Source organism: Macaca fascicularis, chromosome 6, assembly GCF_037993035.2.
Source record: "Macaca fascicularis isolate 582-1 chromosome 6, T2T-MFA8v1.1".
NCBI classification, from domain to species: Eukaryota; Metazoa; Chordata; class Mammalia; order Primates; family Cercopithecidae; genus Macaca; species Macaca fascicularis.
Genome location: NC_088380.1, coordinates 100,853,580 through 100,874,822, shown reverse-complemented (window position 1 = coordinate 100,874,822; position 21,243 = coordinate 100,853,580). Strand labels below are relative to the sequence as shown.

The 21,243-nt window shown below is 40.3% G+C and overlaps 1 protein-coding gene and 1 long non-coding RNA gene across 4 annotated transcripts in view; one reads left to right on the top strand and one right to left on the bottom strand.

Moving 5' to 3' along the window:
- Window positions 1-17,846, bottom strand: part of ERAP2 (endoplasmic reticulum aminopeptidase 2) — a 60,272-nt gene extending 42,426 nt beyond the window's left edge. For both annotated transcript variants that reach the window (XM_045394860.3, XM_005557429.5), the window contains exons 1-6: window positions 17,265-17,846; window positions 13,533-14,217; window positions 9,836-9,974; window positions 5,796-5,930; window positions 3,326-3,446; window positions 257-411 (exon numbers count right to left, since the gene is read on the bottom strand). In XM_045394860.3, the coding sequence (XP_045250795.2) occupies window positions 257-411; window positions 3,326-3,446; window positions 5,796-5,930; window positions 9,836-9,974; window positions 13,533-14,065 (1,083 nt within the window). In that variant the 5' untranslated portion in view covers window positions 14,066-14,217; window positions 17,265-17,846. The remainder of the gene's footprint in view (window positions 1-256; window positions 412-3,325; window positions 3,447-5,795; window positions 5,931-9,835; window positions 9,975-13,532; window positions 14,218-17,264) is intronic.
- LOC135971331 (uncharacterized) overlaps window positions 1-20,460 on the top strand; it is a 65,999-nt gene extending 45,539 nt beyond the window's left edge. Inside the window, exon 3 of one of the 2 annotated variants that reach the window (XR_010587504.2) lies at window positions 20,364-20,460. This is a non-coding gene — a long non-coding RNA (uncharacterized lncRNA). Of the gene's footprint in view, window positions 1-3,015; window positions 3,632-20,363 lie in introns of those variants that run through there. The other variant, XR_010587505.2, reaches the window with a different exon arrangement.
- The last annotated feature ends 783 nt before the right edge of the window (window positions 20,461-21,243 follow it).

Here is a 21,243-nt window from a genome sequence, read left to right as displayed (position 1 = left end):
GACATTTGAAGGCTTTGCTTTGAAAGGTTTTAGAGGATAAATTTAATGGCTACTTCTTGTGATAAAATTCCAGCATGCACACCACAGTTCAGAGACTGAGTACTCTGCTACTTGACATGTTGTATTAGGTTTGGTAATCTCTGAGTTCCCCTCTAGAGGTAAATGAGTTGATTTATTTTGTTTCAGAAAGATTGGTGGTGGTCTATATAATGTTATTTTGAACTGATATCGAGATAATGTCTTGAGTGCCAAGTACCTGGTGTGCCAGTTCATGGGCTATGACTTTGGTGACCCACAGTTTATCAGAAGCAGAAGAGGTCTTGGGGTCAAAAAGCAGTGACGTCTCCCTATATGTAATGAGGCCCCAATTTTCCATGGCTCCAGATGCAAAGTCAGGAATAGCAATCAAATCTAAGAAATAAGAACAACCACAGTTGATTTTTATGGCTCCCACACCAGAAATAGAATTTGCTCCCTGCTCAAATACACTATGATCCTTTAAGTATATGTAAGCACACTTTTTGAAAACATCAAGAATATCTTAACATTGACAGAGTGTCTTATAGTTGTGCTGAAAATAATCAGTGCCCATTATCAAGTGGAATAAGTTGTACAAAGAGTTTTGTAGATGAAGTAACATATTGACATTTAACCATTTTCTTCCTGAAAGTGCTGAACTCTGAAAATATTTTGGGTGCCTTACCGCCAAGAAAATAATTTATTTAAAAACAATCATTGTATTTTATGTTAGTACTGCTGAAAACTTTAAAAAAAGGTATAAAATAATTTCTAATATGTTTGAGATTCATCAAAACATATAATGAACTCATTTCTAGAAAAAAACAAAAAGATACATGATTTTAATTTCAGGAGAATACCTCTTATGGCCATCTCTATAGTCAATATTTTGATTGATATTTCTAGCACATACAGCCTCTATTATGAGCACATGTCCTTCTAAGACAGTAGAGGAAAAAAGCTCTGGGCAGCATTGATTCTTTCTGACTTCAATTTCCTTTTCAACACTGATATTTCCTCTACCTCTTAAGAAAGTGTCGTGGGGGGGAAAAGTGCAACCTAATCATCTTTAAACAACTCAGGTATAATGCATTAATTTGCATTATGTGTATGTGTGTGTATATATATACGGTATATGTGTGTGTATATAATATATATATACCTGTATGTGTGTGTGTGTATATACACACACACCTGTATATATATACACATATGCACATATATATATACATAAACAGGTATATGTATATGTGCATTGTTTACTATCCTTTGCTAATGATTTCACGTAAGCTAAAAAATTTCTGGCTAATATTTAGTCTTTGAATTCTGCTAGCTAAAATGTTCTGTTTAGCTGGAAAAAAAAGATAATTTTTTAAAAGTTCAAAATGAACCAAGTCACTTGGCTTATAATTACATTGTCTGGAGTTAATACTGGTTAATTCTAGTAGATTAAAAACAAGTATACATAACACAATCAAAAACCAAATTAGCACTAATAAAGATTAGTATTCATTAGCACTTCAAATGTGGGAATGACTTTTCTTCTAAATTGCGTTGCTGATTTTATAGTAGTGGGACTTACATCTGCTCTATTTTTTTCTTAAGCTGCATGTTTCTTCTCTGTTAGTCTTAAAGGTATTTCATATGCTCTTTAAGACTGCATTTTTCAAGAACATGCATTAATATGGTTGATGGTTGTTATTAATCTTTCCTTGACTTTTGACCTAAAGTACAGCAGTGAATTATGTATAAGTGGGATTTAGTATATCTGACCTAAAGGGTATGTAGAATCTGCAGGTTAATAATAGAGTAAGACTCAGGAACTATCGAAATAAGCGCCTGGATATAGCTTTTAATTTTTTTAAGCCTAGAACTGTATGCCAATTGAGGGTCCCTTTTAATTTATGTAAGGAAAATGCATTGGAGTTGGGGGCAAGAGGTGAGAAAGGACAGGATAAGAAGTATATCCTAAATTCCAAAGGAAAAAAAATTGTTTTGTCACTATCAGAAACCCCAAGCACTAATCTTTATATGTTATGAAACTTTCTTCACAGTTTTTATATGCTCTACAACAGGGGTCCCCAACGCCGGGGCCGCAGACCAGTACCTGTCAATGGCCTATTAGAAACTAGGCTGCATGGCAGGAGGTGAGTGGTGGGTGACAGAGCATGACTGCCTGAGCTCTGCCTCCTGCCAGATGAGCGGTGGCATTAGATTCTCATAGGAGCATGAATCCTATTGTGAACTGCTCATATGAGGGATCTAAGTTGCGTGTTCCTTATGAGAATCTAATGCCTAATGCTCTGAGGTGGAACAGTTTCACCCAAAAACCATCCCCCCAACCTTCGTGAAAAAATTGTTTCCACAAATCTGGTCCCTAATGTCAAAAAGGTTGGGGGTCGCTTCTCTATAACATTCTAAAAATAACGTTTTTATTTTTTAAGATACAAAATTAAAAGCAAGATAGACTATGAGTATCATCTCGTGTAAACACCTACTACCACACCCAGATGATCTGTTTCCTGCAATTTTTTTTTAATCTGTTCCATAGTCTTACCATCCAACCTCAGTGCCCAATATAGATAACAGATGGAGGCACAGTTTTCAGTTCTCTCTCTACATAAACTTTTGATAACTTTTATAAAAGATTGCTGACCTTGTACAAATAGGGTATAGCGATTCCTCCCGAAATCCCTCTAATTCTAATATGCAATGCATGCGCGCGCGTGGGTGTGTGTATTTTTAAATGGAAAATCCATTCTCTAATCAGTGCTGCTGGGGCATAGAAGAGCAGCATGATGGGAGGTGTGTTTCCCTCCCATAGAAGAGGAACATAATGGGTGAGAGCCTTGATGTCCGCCACAGGGAGCCACAGCATCACTGTGGTAGACAAATATTCAAAAAGCTTTCCTGTGATGAACTCTTGGACATATAGACCCTTATTTTGAACAGAACAGTCACTGTTTTCCTTCTCTTTTTCTCCCCATCTCTTTCCAGGGCCCTCTACCTGGCTTCCGTCCCAGCCTCCAGCGTGTGCCCTTTCTGATTGGCCTGGGAAAGAGTGCAATGCAGATATGTTAGCATTAAACCTGATAAAAGAATACAGAAATGATCCACACTTCTGGGGCATCTCGTAAATATTTTGTTTTCTATGATCAAGAATCATCTCTGAGGAACAAATTATTTTTTCCTGGGCTAACTGAATTCCTCAGTGCTCATTTAAGTCCCACAGAAAGAGAAAGAGGGAAGAAATCAAAGCGAGTTCTATGAGCAAAAATGAAGACAATAATGTGGAATTTGAACATACCCAGTTTGGGGAGTGGATAGTTGATATCAAAGTACTTTTCATAAAAATCAAGTAGCTTCAGTGACGCCTGCAAAGCATAATGTGTTTGATTCCGTTTGTCTGGGGATGCATAGATGGACACCTGGGAAATGTGGATCAGAAGAGGTTTTTGAATGACAGCTCCCTGGCAAAATTCCATTCCTGATAACCCTCTCACATAGAAAAGCAGACTGCATCTTTTTAAGAAAGTATTAAGATACCATTAAGCATGTTGTCAATAAGGATAAGAGTTTCTGTGACGTATTAAAGCAAGTCAGTCTTGAAAATTACAAACACCCTGGATCTTCTATTACAATCCATTTCCTCAGTGCTCATCTGTAACTTTCAAATCATATTAACCCGTCGTATCATAACCCAAGTATATCATAGAGATGAATCCACTTGAGTTCATCTCTATGATATACTTTAGCACTTGACAACTAGCTTTCCAAAATAATGACCACAAACACAATTCAAATAAAACATAGGTTTCTTCTAGACCTACGTAGGCAAGCCATGAAGAATTTATTGGATCCGCCGTCTGTCAAGTTTGCTTTAAACTAAGAAATGCTCAAATATGTTCAATGGCTCCCCCAAAGAAACTAGCTATCAAGTAGAAAAAATAGAATTAGATTCAAATTTTATTGCCTTCCAAGTATAGGGCTACTTTTATTTCATGACCCACTTTTACGCTTTGAATTAACTGAAGTCCTTCAAAACTTTTATGTGGAGAAAATGTAAATGGCCACCATTTTTTTTTGACAGTTTACCAGGCACTGTGCTGAATGCTTACACATAAAATCTAATTTAATACTTGCACCCACTCCATGAAGCAGGTGCCATTTTATAGATGAAACAATAAAAACACATAAAGATTTAGTAACTTGCTCCTGATCACCCAGGCTGAAAGTTGTAGAGCTGGGATGTGAATCCAAAGAGGCTGACAGGAACCTGTCCTCTGAAGTGCCATTCACCTCCTGCACATCCATGTCTATGCATATATATATATAAGTGCAGAGGTGCCATGATGTGTATGTGTAGCTACACAACTCATATATCTACCTATTCATAAACATAATACGTATGTAAATTGTAATAGATATTTTATACCGATTTTTTTTTCTTTTTTTTTTTTTTGAGACCAAGTCTCACTCTTGTCACCCAGGCTGGAGTGTATGGCGCGATGTCAGTTTACTGCAACATCTGCCTCCTAGCTTCAAGCAATTCTCCTGCCTCAGCCTCCTGAGTAGCTGGGATTACAGGTGCCTGCCACCATGTCTGGCTAATTTTTGTATTTTTAGTAGAGACAGAGTTTCACCATGTTGGCCAGGCTGGTCTCAAACTCCTGACCTCAGGCAATCTGCCAGCCTCGGCCTCCCAAATGCTGGGATTACAGGCATCAGCCACTGTGCCCGCCCTATACCCATTTTTCAAAAGCATTATTTTATAACTCTTTAAAGATGTTTTTATGTCTATAATTTGGTCCCTTGGGATAAGAAGTTCTTTTTTATTTATTTAATGTGTCCACTGATGTTTGCAAATATTTAACTACAAAGATAATCATTACGTATTGTAAGTTTTTGCAAACAATGAAGACTCTAAAAATTATAAAGACCTTTTTCATTGAGGGAAAAAAGTTAAAAAAAAAAAACAGTGGGAAACGGTCGGGCACGGTGTCTCACGCCTGTAATCCCAACACTTTGGGAGGCCAAGGCAGGAGGATCACCTAAGGTCAGGAGTTCAAGACCAGCCTGATCAACATGGTGCAATCCCATCTCTACAAATAAAAATTAGCCAGGCATGATGGCCCGTGCCTGTAATCCCAGCTACTCAGGAAGCTGAGGCAGGAGAATCGCTTGAACCCAAGAGGTGGAGATTGCAGTGAACTGAGATTGCATCATTGTACTCCAGCCTGGGCAACAGAGTGAGAATCTGTCTCAAAAAAAAAAAAAAAAAAAAAGTGGGAAACCATATACATGTCCAAAAATAAGATGCTGATTTTAAAATCCTTATTAAACGTCCATGAAATATTAATATAATATTATTTAAAAATTTTAGTGACATTCAACTTTTATGGCATATTTTCATGAAAAATGGGTTAAAATAGTCAATATACTATTTTGCAAAGGGTATATGTGTGTGTATGTGTGTGTATATATATATACACTTTGAAAACTACCTTTACATATATATAGTCAGTAAATACTGTTACTATGTACACCCGTATATGCTGACATACATATAGAAAATATTTGGAAGGCTTCCATTAATATTATCAGTAGTTGTATCTTGGTGACAAGACTATGGATAATTTTTAATTTAGTTTTTTATCTGTCTCTTTTTGTAATATAAACATAATACTTTGATAATAAGGAAAAACATGAGAAAATAAAAGTTCATTGCTCTCAGGACACTTTTCTGCACTGCGTAGAAAATTAGAACTCAGTCTCACCTTGACTCCTGATGAGGTGATGCCACTCACAGAGTGGAAATCACAAACAATGTAGGCTACAAGGTATGTACTCATTTTTACAGTAGTTTCAAAGTGATCTTCCAAAAGACCTCCTTCAAGTTCAATTGTCTTAACCTACAGAAACGAAAAGGAATAATCAGTACTTGAAAACTGGAGTATTTCACAACCATGCCTATGACTTATGTCAAGTGAGTTAGAGGCAAGCCTGATACTCTAAAGGACAATCGATGACCTCCTAGGAGAGCAATGGCCTCTCCTAGTATTCTGTGGCCTCTCTTACCTCTATTGCTTTTACCCTGGCACTCTGTTGAAGACACAAAGCCCTGCTTTTGAGATCCCCAAAGCACAAAAATGCCAAATCTCATTTTGTTGATTGAAAGCACTAAAATATTAGATATTTCTGTTTTCTTAAAATGCAATAATCTCCAACCCTGCATCAATTCAACTTCTGGGCTTTTAAGTAAAATGCTAGATAATGGCGCCTTTCCCTTTGTTGTACAAGAAATACACCTCTGTGGAAAAAGGAAACAGGAAGTGAAACTGAACTAGAGGCCTCACATTGTCTTTTAAACCTCTTATGTGGGTGTGAGGTTGGTGTTATTTCTCAGATGAGGAAACAGAAACTCAGAAACGTTCACAGAATTGTTGGAGATCACATGGCTAGTTCCACGGTAGGACCAAGATGTGGATGGTGACCAGCGTGTGATTTCAAAGATGATGCTCATTCTCTCACTTGCGGCATGACAGCTTGAGTCATGGTCTTATTTTATCTTTGCTTCATTGATTCAGCAATGAAAGCAATCAGGCCAAGGAGGTCATTAGTAATTTAAGCTTCTGCCCATCTCTTGAGGAAGCAGAAGCTTTTCAGCCTGCAGTCTCGTCAGCTGCATCCATCAAGATCACTGGGTAATGACTAAATTCCATCTTCATTTGGTCTGGGCAGCTTGTCTCAGAGATGGTCTTCACCATAGTACAATACCCCCAAATACTGAATGGGTACAGATTCAAAAATCTGAAAACATTTTCTTCAAGCTAGTCACAACTCTTAGACAGGCTCTTCCCCACCTCTATCCCTGAGCCCTTTCTGGGAGTCAGGCTTGTGATGATGCCGACTGCAGCTTATTAAGCATATTTGACATGTTGGAGAAGATTACAGTTTGCTTTGGTGAGAGAAAATAGCTTGAAGCATTATCATAAATTATCTAGTCTACTTCGATGGCAAATGTTTTTGCTATTAAATTCTACAGAATTAAATTTTACTGAATTCTATTTGAAATCTATTTCTAAGTTCCAATAAAGAAGAAGGTACTGACCAAATACTCTAAGAAAGGTAGAAGTATATACAGGGCTGTACTTTTTTAAAACTCTATCCAGTAGAATTATATACAGGGCTGTACTTTTTTAAAACTCTATCCAGCAAATTAATTTTCCCCAACAACAGTCTCTGTTTTTAGGAATCTGATTCAACCAACGTTCTCTGGATATCCACTCCCAGCAGAGGAGATGCTGTCTTATGGTGGGGACTGAGAGCTAGGGTATTGGTGGTCTTCTGACCAAACTCAGCAGCAAAACCATTTAGTCAAGTGTGTGGAGGGGTTACTGGTGGAGGGGTGAGGCTGTGAGACTATGGGGAAATCAGTCTGGGCTACTAGAAGGCTGATGGCAGAGACGGTTAGGAGGCAAATGGGTGTTTGCTATGGTTTATTCCCCCCAGATGAAGACGATATAGTCCATGGAAGCTGAGTTTTGCTCAGAAACCTGGAGTGACCCATGTAGATTAACATTGCCCTAAATGGACGTGTATGGAGTATTAGTGTAAGTTCTTCCGGGATGGTGATGTAAGCTCCAAGTACAAAACACTGGTTGCTAGACAAGGATTTAGCTATTTTCTCAATACCAGCAGAACTTTACTGGCATAGTAATTGTCACCAGTGAGTATGTATTTCCTTAAAGGATGAAAGAGACAAATAAGTGTCCAAAAGATATGCTGCCTCTACTAGCACTTGGGTGCCTCCTCGCTTCTCTTAAATCCTGCATTCTTAACTAAGGAAATTGAGAACTGAGTGTGTATTGTTTCTTCCCACCAGTCTATATAACCCAGCTTAGGTGCTACAACAGTTATCTAGAGAGTATGATTGTGACATTACTTCAGTTCTCCTTTTTTGACTAACCATGCGAGCCTGAGTTGGTCAATGTTTATAAGAAGCAGAATGTTAAATCAGTATTCGCTGAAAAGGGCATGATCCAGCGAGCTGCTGCAGTCAACTGGGCAAAGTAGAGATTCAAGGACCTTAGAAAATATTTTCAAAGTGTTTCCTTCTTTTCCTTGAACATGAGAAATTACTGGAGATTTCTGAGATATAAATTTTAAATTCTAGCATAATAATGATAACAGCAATTTATGTTTGCATTCTATTTTTATGAAAAGGGCTGTGTTTTTACTTTACCCACCATGATTATTCAGATAAAAAATTATATCAATAAAAAACTTCCAGGAAAGCTACTTCAATGGTACACTGTCTTGAAATGAACATGCTGTTGGAAAGATGTAATTGTGTACATGAATGATGTCCTAAGTTGTATCAAAGTAGCAAATTGTTGCTACCTGAAAATGAAGGGCCAATTAAACTGCTATCTAGTACAATCACAGAAAAACTGAGCTATGGGTCCCATGGAGGTTTGCCACTTTTTCCTTTGGTCTGCTCTGCCAGTATTTCAAAGCAAACGTCTTTTCCAGCAGTAAGTAGAAATCTGGGGAGATGCAGCACCTAGATTATGGGCTCATTTCTCTCCTGCATCTGTAGAGGCAGAGAGGAAAACGGGCGTGCGGCCACTTGCTGGCTGTGGATGACCTGCTGCCTCCTGTGCTCCACCTTTCTGAAGTCCTGTCAGGAAAGCTTCTATTTTTGTTCTACTTTCCAAGCAGTGTTACAGAAATATTTTACATTTTGTTCAACAGCACAAATGGCAAGCACATCATTAGTGAGGAAGTATCAAACAAGGAAAAGGGTCTACGGTGTCTTCCAGAGTCTCTGCATTTTGAGTACTAATATGAGCCAAATAAGAGTCCCAAAGTTCTCTTCCAATTAAAAAAGTTGTATAGGCCCGGCGCTGGGGCTCACGCCTGTAATCCCAGCACTTTGGGAGGCTGAGGCAGGCGGATCACCTGAGGTCAGCAGTTCGAGACCAGCCTGACTAACATGGTGAAACCCCGTCTCTACTGAAAATACAAAAAAAATTAGTCGGGTGTAGTGGTGGGAGCCTGTAATCCCAGCTACTTGGGTGGCTGAGGCAGGAGAATCACTTGAACCCGGGAGGCGGAGGTTGCAGTGAGCCGAGATCATACCATTGCACTCCCACCTGGGCAATAGAGTGAGACTCTGTCTCAAAAAAAAAAAAAAAGTTGTATAATCACAATTAATAATTTTCATATATAAATTGAAGAATTACTTGTGAAACTTAAAAGAGGGGATTTCTAAGTTCCATCACAGACTTCTAGATCAGAATTTCCTGGATTGGGGTCCTGCAGGGTCCCTGAGGTCCTTGCCACTGCAAAAGGGGTCTCTGGACCATTAGCAGTGGCATCACCTGGGGGCTTGTTAGAAAAGCAGAGCTTTGAGCTTTACCGCAAGACCTCCTGAATCAGAATCTGAGTTTTAGCAAGATCCTCACACCATTAATCTGCACCCTAAAATTTGAGAAGTGCTGCTCTAGGAGATTCGGAATTTCATCCCTGGCCAAGAAACATTGATTTAAGATACTGTTTCCATATGAACACAAAATATAAATCATTTTGCTTGGGGAAAAAAAAAAAAGCTCTGTAACAATGCCCCAAACCGAATGATGTTAAAGTCTAGATTGAAATTATGATGATTGATTGATAGACAGACAGACAGATAGATGGATAAATAGACAAAAACAAATTAATGGCTGAAATCCTGAAAGTAATTTTAAAAAACAAACGAAGACTGAGTCTCAACTTGAGAACAATTTCTAAAAGTTTCTGTAAGTGGAAATACCTTTGGCATGTTGGATAGTGCAGTATGCCTGCTCTCTCTTCGTATCTTGATTGAAAAGTTGGCTTTGAACAACGGTTCATCAAAGCAAGGGAAAGCCATGCGTGCCTGGGTTGGCTCAAAATCTGTTACTGCAAGTATTCTGTGAAAAGACCCACCCCCAGCCAAAATGCATAAGTGAAATCAAGAAGAGAAATGAATCTGTACATTTAGCAAACAGCTTATCAAACCTGGGGGTAATAGACTTGATTTCTCAAACTGCAATCTTTGTGAATCTCAACTGTCTCTTTGAGGAAAATGAAGGTAAAATCTTATTTAGCAGCCACCAGTCATGAGCAATGCCCTGTTCTGGGAACCCTAATTACACTATTTCGTTCATACTCAGGTCAAACAAGGATATTGAGGCTCAGACAACTTGAACGACCTTAGCAGGATCCGTGGCCAGTAAATGACTGAGATAGTACACATGTTGTCTACATGGCTTCAAAATTGACTAGGAATTTAAACGTTCAGTACCGTCTCTAAACCTGAAAGGGCCTCAGCAGACATTTGAGTAATTGTGTACATGAGTGATGTCCTAAGTTGTATTTCCAGGAAGCAGATCCTGACTTACTGAGAACATCCTGCCAGGAGAAACAGGTAAGGGAGTGAAGGAAGCAGGACAGGGAAAAGGGAGAAGCCAGGCAAGGGTTGGACAGGCAAAGTTCCAGCATCAACCTGATTCCCAGGTTGCTCTGGGATGCAAACTACACCTTCACATGTCCCCCACTGGAGGCAAGGAGCTGGGCTTTCATATTCTTGTACCATTGTTGGCTAACGATCCCTCTGTTGCACCTGTGCCCCCAGGTACTTCTAGTTCTCTCTGCTTGGCACTCTTCAGACGATGATAGGTATAATAGATATATACTCTGACAAACTTCTCTTCCCCAACACCTGGATATGCCTGAAACTGTACGGTTGCAGATTTACTCCTTGGAGGTTAAGCTTCAATTAAGAAGTGAATCTGAAGAGCAGATTTTAACTGGAAAAGGAAGGGAGAATAGAATAGCTCAAATAAGAGGGAGAGAGAGATCAGGAGGGCAAAAAGAGAAGCTGTCGGCATATTTTACTTCAGCTAACTTTATTTCTATGCCACAGGCTGGGAAACTGAGACTAGGGATGTAAATGATTCACTTGTGGCCTCAAGGTTTTATTTGTATTTGGTAGCAGTTTCTGCGAATGTAAAGGAATTCTAAGTGGCTGGAATAATTTTCACTCACATGAAATTTTGGTTGTAATGAGTCTACATTGAAAAAACAAAAAAATTGAATCTTTGTTGCTTACATGATTAATTTGAGCTCTACAGGCAACGTGTGACTTTCTGCATCTCAAAAGAACCACCATCAACTGAATTATTTGTGTATTTTAGATGAAGTGAGGAAGAAAGAGAGAGAGAAAGAGAGATTCACAAGATTCAATTGACATTGTGCAGTACATTATCATACATGTCAGCCCTACTAGGTGACTGAGTATGAGGGGAACTGACTAATCAACCATAAGAAGCATCAGGAATAGCCTGCGTTTAATCATGGGAGGCATGCTGGAAATCTCTCCAGCTTTACTCCAAATATCTCCCCATCTCATCTCCCACAGCCCCCAGAATAGTATCCCTAAGATGTATGTCCTTTGGATGGGGCCTTCGGCATTTGAAAAAAATGAAAAAAGCCATCATTGTTTACGTGGTACCTTAGTGAGAAGAGGTTGATACTTTTCCGATCCAATACTATGCTGAGCCTGAGAACAAGTCCCTGAGGATTGTGGCTGCAATGAGGGGAAGTGTCACCAAGGGAATGTGGAAAGAGATGAGCCTGGGGAAGAGCTGTCCTACGTGGATGGCTGGAGTCTGTGCAGTGAGCACCCAAGGTGGGGAAGGGAAGAGCAGGTATGTAGTAGACACAGTTAGTTGCTTTCCTGGTGCCCATTCCCCTTCCTTGGTTCCAGTGGAATCCTGATTTTATTCAGGAAGGCAGCAAGTCCAGATAAAGGAGTTACTTCTTCAGGCTCCCTTGTGACTTCATGAGGCTGCAACTCATTCTGGCCTAGCAGAAGTCGTTGGGTGCGAAATCTTTGTAAAGAGTGTTAGATTCAACTAGAATGTTTCTTTTTGCCCTTATCTCTCCCCCATGTCCCCCTTCTTCCTGCCTAGAATGTGGACTTGATGCCTAGAGGTGCAGCAATCATCTTGCAAGTATTGGGAAGAAAGCCATAGGATGGCTGAGCAGAAAGACAGAAGGAGCCTGGGTCCTGGAGACGCTGAACAGCACTACAGCAGCTCTGAGCTGCTCCACTTCTGCACTTCTTGTTGCATGAGAAAAATATACCTCTGTGTGGTTAAGCCATGGAATTTAGTTTTCTCCAAATGGCAATTGAACACAATTCATATAACGTCAGAGTGCACTGAGCCAGACTCCTCTTACCTCCCAGATGGATCCTGGCCCTGGGAAACCAAACCGTCCACTCTATGAAGCATCCTTGATTCTTCTCTTTCCCTCACCTCACATGACATGTCACCTCACATGTCAGCAATCTCTGTTATTTTGCCCTCCAAAATAACTGCCAAGTTCAATTGCTTCACTCCATAAGCACTGTCACTAGCCTGTCCCAAATTAGCATCACTTCTTACCTGAACTACTGCAGCGACCTCCCAAATGATTACTCTGCTTCTCTATAACATACCCTCAACATAGACTTGATCTTTTTAAAGCATAAATCAGAGCAGAATCTTCCAATGACTTCCCGTTCCATCTGAGTTAAAGTCAAAACTCCTTACAAGATGCCCCAAGGCTCCACATGATCTGATCCCTTTCTCCCTCTTGTTCACTCTCCTCAGCTCACACTGGCCTTCTTCTCTCAATCAATCCCACTTTAGAGCCTTTGCACTTGCCCTGAGATGTTCTCGTAACTGTCTCTTAAAAAAAAAAAAAAAAAAGCTCTCAATTTAAATTCACTTCCTCAACAAACACTTCCCTGCCCAGTCAACTGAGTTAGTCTCAATCCTCAGTCACATTTTCTACCTCTTTTGCACCTTGTTTTATTTCATTCATAACACTGGCTCCTTACCTTGCCAGTTTTATTTATTTTCTTGCCCTGGTTGTCTGTTCCATCAGATCCCACCATGATACATTCAGTGCCTAGTGCAGTGCCTGGCACATAGTTTGTGCTCAATGAATGTGACTTGATCAAATAGACTATATTTCTCCATTTTCCAAACAAACTTGTTCCTTATTTCTGCCTATTCTATATGAGTCATGGTGTTACCTAGGCAATGTATACTCTGTCACTTCCTCTCTCCCAACCCCAATCTCACTTATATTTCCTTCTGGTCCCAGATGAAGACTCGCTTCCTTTGAGAAACATTCCCTATTGCAGCCCTCTCTGCACTGACCATCTCTTTCCCTAGCACATAAGCATATCCATCATATTAGTCATATACTGTACTCTCCTCCTAGTTATTCACCCTCCAGCTGTTTATGCCTCTGTGTCCTGTCTTCCATCTCTACTGTGGTTTCCTTAAGGAATGGTAGAGCTTTTCCTTCTTCTGGGTTCCCCATAGTTTACTGGATTTCTCATAAATGGCTGCTGAAGTCTGCTCCTGGCAAAGAGATTTAACTCATGAGGAAATTATCACAAGAGAATGTAAATTACCTGAGCAAGTTCTTACCTTGTTTCACCACCAAGAGTTCTGTATGTGCTTTTATAAAACCCTTTAAAGCCATCAGCTAACTTGGCTTGGAAGTCAATAGCCACATAGTATTTCAGGTGAGGCGTAAGTTTCTCTGGAACCAGCAGTGCAATTTGTTGATGAGCAGGATAACTCAAAACTTTTAGCTCTTTTCCTGATTTCATGTATCTTGAATCTTCCTCTGACTGAAGAGTGGCATTTGTGATTTCAAGATCTTTGCTGTGCAAGATGATAAACTGGGTAGCATTGCTGACCAAGACCTCGATCTTCTCAGATGCAACAAAGTCCAGAGAGGTGAGATTGGGGTGGACAAAGAGGTCATAATGGAGGGGAATGACCACGTTGGGGAGTCTTAGCTCCTGCCAAGGAAATGGTTCCCCATTGGAGGCTACTGGGAAAGCCCCAGGATCCTCAGTGAAGTAATGACTAGATGGCACTGAGAATTGAGAACAAACGCATATTTGGAGCAAGATGGCTGCTAAGCAGTAAAATCCTGTGTGAATATTAAACATTGGTTTTCTGTGTGAATTGCAGAAGAATGGAACATGAAATCTATTCTCTAGAAGACAAGTTCCAGGCTAATCTCGTAGTTCTTCATAGCACTGCACTGGCTCCTGTTCTGTCACACGGGGTCTGGACAATATTTTCAATACATGAATTTAATCTAGAAGAAAAAAAACCACACTTATAACATGAAGAAAAAGATTTCAATTTACAAATAAAATCTTAAACATATAAAAAAGTATGTGTGAGTAAGGGAAAATCTGCTTTCTGTCTGAATTATGCCAAGTATCCATAAAATAAAGCAGAAATTAAGCTGTTAACTGGTTATTACAAATAAAAACACTTTAGGATTCCCCCAAAAAATCCTACCTTAAAATTGAATGTAATGAATTTCTTCTGAATTCTTGTGCAATGAGCAGAAGGCAGGTGTGTAAATTCATTGCATGTTGAATGTTTTTAACATTTGTTTATATTTTAAATTTTTGTTTATTTATTTATGTTTTAGACAGGGTCTTGCTCTGTTGCCCAGGTGGGAGTAGAGTGTGCAATCATGATCACAGCTCACCATGGCCTCAACTTCCTGGGCTCAAGTGATCCTCCCACCTCAGCCTCCAGAGTAGCTGGGACTACAGACACACACTGCCACACCTGGTTACTTTTTTTGTAGAGAGAGGTGTCTCCCTGTGTTACCCAGGCTGGTCTCGAACTCCTGAACTCAAGCAATCCTCCCCACTTAGCCTCCCAAAGTGTTGGGATTATAGGCGTGAGCCACTGTGACCAACTTATTTTATTTATTTTTTTTAATTTATGTTTTTGCAATGGAGTCTCTCTCTGTTGTCCAGGCTGGAGTACAGTGGCGCTATCTCAGCTCACTGCAACCTCTGACTCCTGGGTTCAAGTGGTTCTTCTGCCTCAGCCTCTTGAGTAACTGGGATTACAGTTATGTGCTGCCACGCCCAGCTAATTTTTGTATTTTTAGCAGAGACAGGGTTTCACCATATTGGCCTGGCTGGTCTCGAACTCCTGATCTCAGGTGATCCACTTGCCTCGGCTTCCCAAAGTGCTGGGATTATAGGTGTGAGCCACTGCGCCCAGTCATATTTTATTTTTTTTAAAAGACAATGTCTCACTATGTTGGCGAGGCTGGCCTCAAATTCCTGGGGTCAAGCAATCCTGATGCCTCAGCCTCCCAAGTAGCTGGAGCCAGAGGCACATGTGTAATTTTAAGAGTATGCCTGAAAGTAAACTGTGCAAGATATCTCTATTTTGTCTTCATAAGTCACAAAGAATATTCTGTATATAATCTATATTCTTTGGATACCAGATATTATTATTACTTCTACTAATGACATTGAACTTCAACTCTTTCAATAACATTATCTGAATGGCCTCATTTTATGGCTACTGGTGTAAAGGTTGCTGGTCAAGGTAGGTGTTTATCCTCAGTTTATTTTCAATATGTCAAAAGCCATTGAAATAAATTTTGAGTTTATAATATTCTCACATAATTTTTTAAAGGTTTAGTTCTTTTCCTTTACACTACTTTTGAAAGCACAATTAAATCAAACTGAATTTACTACCTTTGTAAATAGAACTAAGTTTCTTACTCTTCGAAGGGTAAAGCTATAACACATATAAAATTAGGATGACCAGCATAGTTAATTTAGGAGAATCAATTCTTACTCTCACCCTGCCACCTGCCTCTACTTACCTCCTTACTGCTCCAACTGAAACCATGAAGGTTTTCTCTGCTGCTGCTTCTTTTTATAATCCTTAACAAGTTTTGCAGTATTAATTATCCAGATAATTACTTCAATTTTTCAATTTGCAATACTAATGCAGATAACAGGTATTATTAAAGGAACACAAATAAACTAATATTAAATAAAGATACTTCTCCCTCCTTTTGAAAAACAAGCATTAAATTACTGCTACAAATCTCAATGTTCCAAGAACCTCTGATAAGTACACTCATAATTGGTCTATTAACTTGAGTTTTGGAGGGTTTAAAAAAAATGGAATGACTTATTAGGTGGGTCTGAGGCTTTGGAATCAGACCGGATTCCAATACTAAGTCCACCAACCTCACCTGTGTCATCATGGGCAAAGTTTCTGACTTTTTGAGCTTCATTTATCTCACCCATAAAACAGTGTAATAATTATGTCTTCCTCATGCTGCTATGATTAAATGAAATAATTCATGTGAAGAAGTTGGCACAGCAGAGCATGGAGCATATAGGAAGCAAGTAATGAGTGTTGGATAGGAAATTATTATTGGGATTATAACTTGCATTCAGTGACCAAAATGAAGGAGTAGCTCTGCCCCCACTTGTAGCAGACACTCCCAGAGATGTACTTGATTGATAAAAGTAGAGAGAAAAGCTTTACTCACACAGTCTTTAACTTTAGAACTAGTAAGGGTTTTAAAGACCAGCTAGTACAAGTCCTTAGTATTCAGATAAAGAAACAGGACCAGACACAGTGACTCAGGTCTGTAATCCCAGCATTTTGGGAGGCCGAGGTGGGCAGATCACCTGAGGTCAGGTATTCGAGACCAACCTCACCAACATGGTGAAATCCTGTCTCTACTAAAAATACAGCAATTAGCCGGACATGGTGGCACATGTCTGTAGTCTCAGCTACTCAGGAGGCTGAGGCACGAGAATCGCTTGAACCTGGGAGGTGGAGGTTGCAGTAAGCTGAATCGTGCTGCTGCACTCTAGCCTCGGCGACAGAGCGAGGCTCTGTCTCAAAATAAATAAATAAATACATAAATTAAATTAAATAAGCAGGTAAAGAAACAGGATGGTGACTTCTCAAAATCCACACAGGAAGTTTGAAGCAGAATCAGGACTAAAACACAGCTCTTTGACCTCTAGCTTTCTATTATACTGCACTGTACCTTAAATAGCAATGCAGTGAACAAAACATCCTGGGATTGAAGAGGCAAGAATTATCACAAATGTTTAGAAAAGACAAAAAGATCTCTGAAAGAGAGTGAGTCAGTGCAGCAGAGTCTTAGATCAAGTCCCACCCTCGACTGCATACACTTTCTAATACAGCCATGCCCAATTCACCCCGGTCCTCCAGAATGTTGCCTTAGATTACAAAACCTTCTCAACACAGCAGTTCTATACCTTCAGTTCATTATTCTCATTGAAAAATTCTAATTTTAAGACAAACCCAAGAGAAATGTTGATACATTACCTTAAGTCATGCTGCTGCAGATTTGACTGAAGGAGAATTTATTTTTGCTTTCACTTTCTGTTATAAGATTCAGAACTTTGCACGCTTCCTGAGTACAGTGCTAGCTGGTTCATTATCACGCAGGTGTGAATGGAGCTTAGGATCCAAGCTTTATTCCAAAAAGGATAAGAAACTTTTTGCAGAATGCACTAATAAGTGGCTTTGGAGTATAAGCCAAACCATGGAAAGAAAGGATTGCCAGTGGCTGCCACTTCTGCTGTTATCGCCTCCGTTCCCGTATCCCCAGGGTAAAGCCTTCAGAACATACTTCATGTTTTTTAGTGCCAAGTTGCCTTAGGAATTGATCTTGAACTTCTCCTTGTGCTGCGTCCTCAGTGCTATGAAATCTGACTTCTGCCCATGCACCCGACAAATGTAACTAACTCCAAGCGTACCAAACACCTCCCAGGCAACTTCTGTGGTCTTTATCAGAGGTGATTATTCTCAATTTTTCCAGTCTGTAACCTCCCCGTCTCCTTGGGTACGAGGGGACTGTATCTCACCCTCATCTCTTTGATCTCTCTTTATCTGCCTGTTTGAGTTGGGCTTCTACTTCCTCTTTGCTCTGAATATAGACCTTCCACAAAGATGAAACCTCTGGACTTTGCTCTGCCCTCTCTTTATCCTTTCCAGTACCCAGATTTAGCATTTATCCCCATTCATCCCACATTGCTCCCATTGTGATCCCTCCTCCAAGGGTTCTGCTGCTGTAATTCCAACAGGCCGATGGACTGACATTACGTGGATGTCTAACTCTAACCTGAACCAGAACCCTAACAACTCAAACAGTGTTTTCTTTCCCCAGATTAACACCCTTTGCTTGAGCTTTATATGCTTCCAGTCTTCTTCCATTATCTGGGATTGAACCATATAGTTAGTTATTTTGATTCTGTCCCTCTCCAATTTGTTACCAAAGCCTGTGGATTTTTCCTTTTCCTTTTTTTTTTTTTTTTTTTTGAGATAGGGTCTCACTGTCACCCAGGCTGGAGTGCAGTAGTGCCATCCCAGCTCACTGCAGCCTCGAATTCCTCAGCTCAAATGATCCTCCCACCTCAGCCTCCCAAGTAGCTAGGGCTACAGGCATCCACCACTACACCCAGCTAATTTATTATTATTATTATTTTTATAGATGAGGTCTTCCTAGGTTGCTCAGGCTGTTCTCAAATTCCTAGGCTCAAGTGATCCTTCTGCCTCAGCCTCCCAAAGGGTTGGGATTACAGGCATGAGCCACCACAACTGGCCCTTTTGTATCATTTTCAATCTCGTTCTATCCAATTAAGAAAAACTCCCACTGCTTATTAAAGTAGTCCAGGTCCTCATCCTTCCTCACAATGGCCTTCACCCATATCTTCCCGGCTTCGCAAGCTCAGCTTCTTGCAGTTTACTTGTACAATGCTACCAGATTAATCCTTTCAACTACTGCTTGACCATGCCTCCCCCACTGCTCAAGATCTTTCCTTGATTTCCCCATTTACAGAGGGGCAAGTCCTAGAGTGGGAACCATGGTGGCCTACTGGCAGCGTATATGCCAGCCTATAGTTGTTTTGTTTGAATCACAGTCTATTAAAAGGCAATATATCCATACGAGTTCTATTGTTGAGTGAAATATAGCAAGCTTAGCCCTTATTGTGTTGCAGACGCTCTTCAGAGACTTGTATCATGTGCCTTGTCCTGCTGTGGTTTGTGTTTGCAACCTATGTTTGGCCCAACAGCACATGTTGCCATGATTAGATCCTAGTTAAGTCTCAAGCTTTAATTTTTCCCCATTTCTACATTTTATTATCTCAACCTGAATGAACAAGTCGATAACGTAGAAGGGGCAGAAAGCAAGGCAGTTACCTACACCTAAGGCCCGAGGCATAAGACTGAATGGGGTCCCTCAGAGCTGCATTTCACGTAGTGAGAGGGACACCACAGGAAGGGGGATGGCTGGAAACCAGTGAGTGGGAAAAAGAAGGGGACAAAGAGGACAAAGAAGAGGAGGCCCCAAGGGCTTATCTACGGACTCTAACTCTGCAGGGTGTGGGGGCAAGTAGAAGAGGTATAGGAGGCTGGGAGTATTTCTGTGATATTCCTTGTCACAGGATCCAGCCTAGCTGTGGGTATGTGGGCGAGTGCATGTGTGTTTTCAGAGCTCTCTCCTGCCCACTGGAACAGAAGTGGTGGTGGAGAATGAAGAAACAGGCTATGGAATTGAGCTGCAGAATCCTAGAAGTGAAAATTGAGCAGGATTCAAGTACTTTGCAGCTTATTTAAAAGAGTTTCTCAGCAAAATGGGCTCCTAACTTTGCTTTGCTTTGCTTTGCTTTCTTTCTTCCTTTCTTTCTTTTCTTGTTTCTTCTTTTCTTTTCTTTGGGATAAGCTTTGGGAGGTTTGTGGCTTAGGGAATTCATGTCTCAGTTTTCCATTTCATCCTGGTCTCTGAATTGTCTCTTACTCAGAGAGACCCTCCTTGTTGGCTCTAAGGCAGTACCACCCCTCTCTAAATCCACCCTGCCACCACCAAGGCCTATCCCGTCAGCCTGCTTTATGTTTCTTCTTAGCATTGGTCAGTTCCTGATACTTCGTTATATAGTTGTTTGTTTGTTTTCTTGTCTCCTCACTAGAACATAAGCTTTTTGCAGGTAGCAAGTCTGCCCTCTAACTGCCAAGTGCCCAGTCTAGAGCAGAGCCTGCCATGTAAGAGACCCTCAACAAATGTTAGCTGAGTGGATGAATGCATTTTCAGTGTTTTAGTTTTAGTTTTTGTTTTTTGTTTTTCCTAGATTGCCCAACAGGTTGCTTCATGCTTCAGGCACATCAGGGTACTTTCCACTTCTGGATGAGCCCTGTGTTTCCTCAGCTTTTCTGCACCTGCCTCTCCATTGACCTAGAGTGTCTGTGGAACACTCAGAGTGTCCCCTGTGTAAACCACCTATCACAAGGTAAATGCCAGCCCCAAGAAGCCACTTTGGAAGTAACACGTGCTTCCTTTCCAGTCCCTAACTACAGGTATTTGTTTAGTAGGTCTACTGGCCCTCATCTGAGGCTAACATGTTTGTGTTTTATTTTCTTCCTCAGATTATCAACTTCAGGCTATGGGCCATGCACCAGGATTCCACCTCTTTCTAGCACCTATCAGTGTTGCACGCATCATAGGCCCTCAACAAACAGGTGAGAATGAATGAGTTAAAAGTGAATTTTCCAAAGAGATGAGACTTTATTGTCAAAATATTTTAAAGATTTCACTAATTTGCATGTGTTTTTTTTTTTTTTTTTTTTTTTTTTTGACAAAGTCTCACTCTGTCGCCCAGGCTGGAGCGTGGTGGCACGATCTCTGCTCACTGCAACCTCCGCCTCTTGGGTTCAAGTGATTCTTGTGCCTCAGCCTCCAGAGTAGCTGGGATTACAGGCTCCCACCACCATGACCAGCTAATTTTTGTATTTTTAGTAAAGACGGGGTTTCACCATGTTGGTCAGGCTGGTCTCAAACTCCTGACCTCAGGTAATCCACCCACCTAGGCCTCCCAAAGTGTTGGGATTACAGGCGTGAGCCATCACACCCTGTAGAGAATTTTTATTAAATATATTACATATGTTTCTATCCTCTTAGGGTGTTCTCAACAGATTTAAATCTTAATGACTTCATTTTTTTTAAATTATAAACTGAACCTAGGATAAAGAGAATTGAATCATCTTCTTAAAATAATTCACTTCCTCATCTCCAAATTAGACACATTGATACTTTGCTACAGAGGATTAATGTCAATCTGAGAATCAATTAGGGGAAATATATGAAAGACAATTCATAAATTTTTTGTAAACTTTAAAGTTCTTTACTTCCATCAGTTACTTTTATTCTTATTTTTTGGGACAGAGTCTTGCTCTGTTGCCCAGGCTGTAATGCAGTGGCACAATTACAGCTTATTGGAGCCTCAACCTCCTGGGCTCAAGTGATTCT